Below are 2,109 nucleotides of genomic sequence, written 5' to 3' on the forward strand. Positions count from 1 at the left end.
GTTTTTGCAAGAATACACGAGATGCACAGAGCAAAGGCTACGCCAAAACCCGTGTGTCGAAGCATGCAGGACCACTCAGTGGGCCGGCCGATGAAGGCCAGAGGGCAGAGGCAACACAAAGACAGGGAGAAGAACAGCAGGAAGGTCAGCTCTGAATTACTGGCTTTGACGAGAGGCGTGTGCCGAAACCGGAAAAACACACACAAGACCACAAGCGTTAAACTGGCTCCGCACAGCGAGAAGGCAGTGAGGAGGGCCCCCATGGTCTCTCCATATGACAGGAACTCAATCACCTTTGGGACACATTTGCTGTGGTCGACATTCGACCAGTACTCCGACGGACACTGTGAGCACTCTGCAGAATCTGATCAGGAAAAATACGAAGAGAAAAAAACAGGTTGACTCTGTAAAATGCTTCATTTGTAAAAGAAGTAAAAGTTTTACACAGTGATCTCGCTAAATCAAAAGCTGAAAGTAGAAATACATTTCATCGCTCACTGTTGGTGTTGCTGATTTCTCCACCAGCGCAGGGAACACAGGAGAAGCAGCAGATGGGTTTGCCTTTGATTATCGCCTGACGGAAACCCGGCAGGCAGTTCTCACTGCAGACGGACAGAGGCCTCTGGAACAAAAGCAAAATTCAACCTGAAATAAACATAACTGACCTCAACTTACTTTAGTGTTTAACCAAACATGTTGATACCTCGAGGTTTGCACATTTAACAAAGGACGGGAACGTCTATATAAGTTGTAAATTTATTTTCTTAACAATAGCTAAACTAGTTAGACAATTTTAGAGATATGTTGTGTCTATTTTGTGGAATTAAAAGTTTAACAATCATTACTTCAATTTGTAATCAGCAAACACCGGAGTTCCTAACTGTGATATTCTACAGAAAAAGATTTTTTCTATTTCAATTAGTAAATGGTGACACTGTAAATGCAAAGTTGCATTAAAAGTCCATTAAAAGTGTAAACTCTGCATCATTCGGTCAATATTGACCCTTTGAATGCAAAGTTCTATTAAAATTTGCACTAAATGCCCATTAAAAGTATCAACTCTGCAATAAAAGTGTCATTATTTACTGAATGACCCGTCATGACGACAGTCACAAACACTCATGAAGACTCCTTCATGCTCATGACAGATGATATGTCAGTCCTATGCGCACCCCTTCAAATAAAGTGTTACCAAATAATCTTCAACAATAGTCAAAAATCGATTTCTACCTCCCAGGATTCTGCGGCCCATGTTATTTTCACGTTGCTCATGGTGAACTGGTTCCAGTTTGGTTGTGAAGCGTCATACTTCCCTACAGTCGTGAACACAACGTCTCCTGCTTGGTTTCTCTGCCAGTTCACGAGCTCATAGGTTGCTGCAGGATCCCCGTTTTCATCAAAATACACTCGCTCCCCAGACTGGAGTGTAAAGTTTACCTTCTGGAGCTGTTCTGCAACCTGTCCACAGAGAAAAAAGACACAACAGCACACAAATTTACCAAAAAAAAAAATTAAAATAACCTGATATTTCAACTAAAAACACAACTAAACTAAATACAACAAAACAAACGCAGCCATTCATTTTCCAAACTAAGCTTTCACCTGTCTTTGTTCTGAATGATCTTTTAAGATGCACGAGTGAGACACCGAGTCACCGCTTGGCCCACATTTTAGCAAACCATGAAGGGCGTGAGCAACAGCATACACGGCCTTGTACACGTTGTTGGATATCCTGAGCTCTGACACGTCTGTGAAAGCGTTGTCCGCGTCCTGAAGTCTCTCAAAGCCAGAACATAATTTTGTGCCAGGTGTACCGGACAGGAAACTGCATCGAAACGTCGTTTCCCAGAATTCTCTCAGCAGGTCGCTCTGGGGTTCCTGACTTGGGTTCACCTTCAAGAGAAATTCTCGCAACCCTGTGATTTTTGCCTTTCTTATCGCAAAGCCCAGCGACCCGGTTAAAATCCCAGCGTACCTCTTCTCAGCCAAGTAATTTGCTGTGATCCAGGATTCACTGCCGACCCACTGCAACCCAGTTACGTTTTGCGTCAGAACTTCCTCGAGCAGAACGTCCATCTCACCCTGGGCCAGGAACGCAACCAAAACAGC

At 43.6% G+C, this 2,109-nt stretch overlaps 1 protein-coding gene across 1 annotated transcript; it reads right to left on the bottom strand.

Moving 5' to 3' along the window:
* Positions 1–5: 5 nt before the first annotated feature.
* LOC103148102 (extracellular calcium-sensing receptor-like) lies at positions 6–2,109 on the bottom strand (the record flags this gene model as incomplete). The annotated part of the gene is made up of 4 exons (XM_016678959.1): positions 1,603–2,109; positions 1,231–1,458; positions 499–622; positions 6–364 (listed from the first exon to the last, which is right to left on the bottom strand). Coding segments are annotated over exons 1-4 (1,185 nt in total), but the record flags the coding sequence as incomplete, so codon positions are not given.

Source organism: Poecilia formosa, unplaced genomic scaffold, assembly GCF_000485575.1.
Source record: "Poecilia formosa unplaced genomic scaffold, Poecilia_formosa-5.1.2 Scaffold197, whole genome shotgun sequence".
In the NCBI taxonomy this organism is placed as follows: domain Eukaryota; kingdom Metazoa; phylum Chordata; class Actinopteri; order Cyprinodontiformes; family Poeciliidae; genus Poecilia; species Poecilia formosa.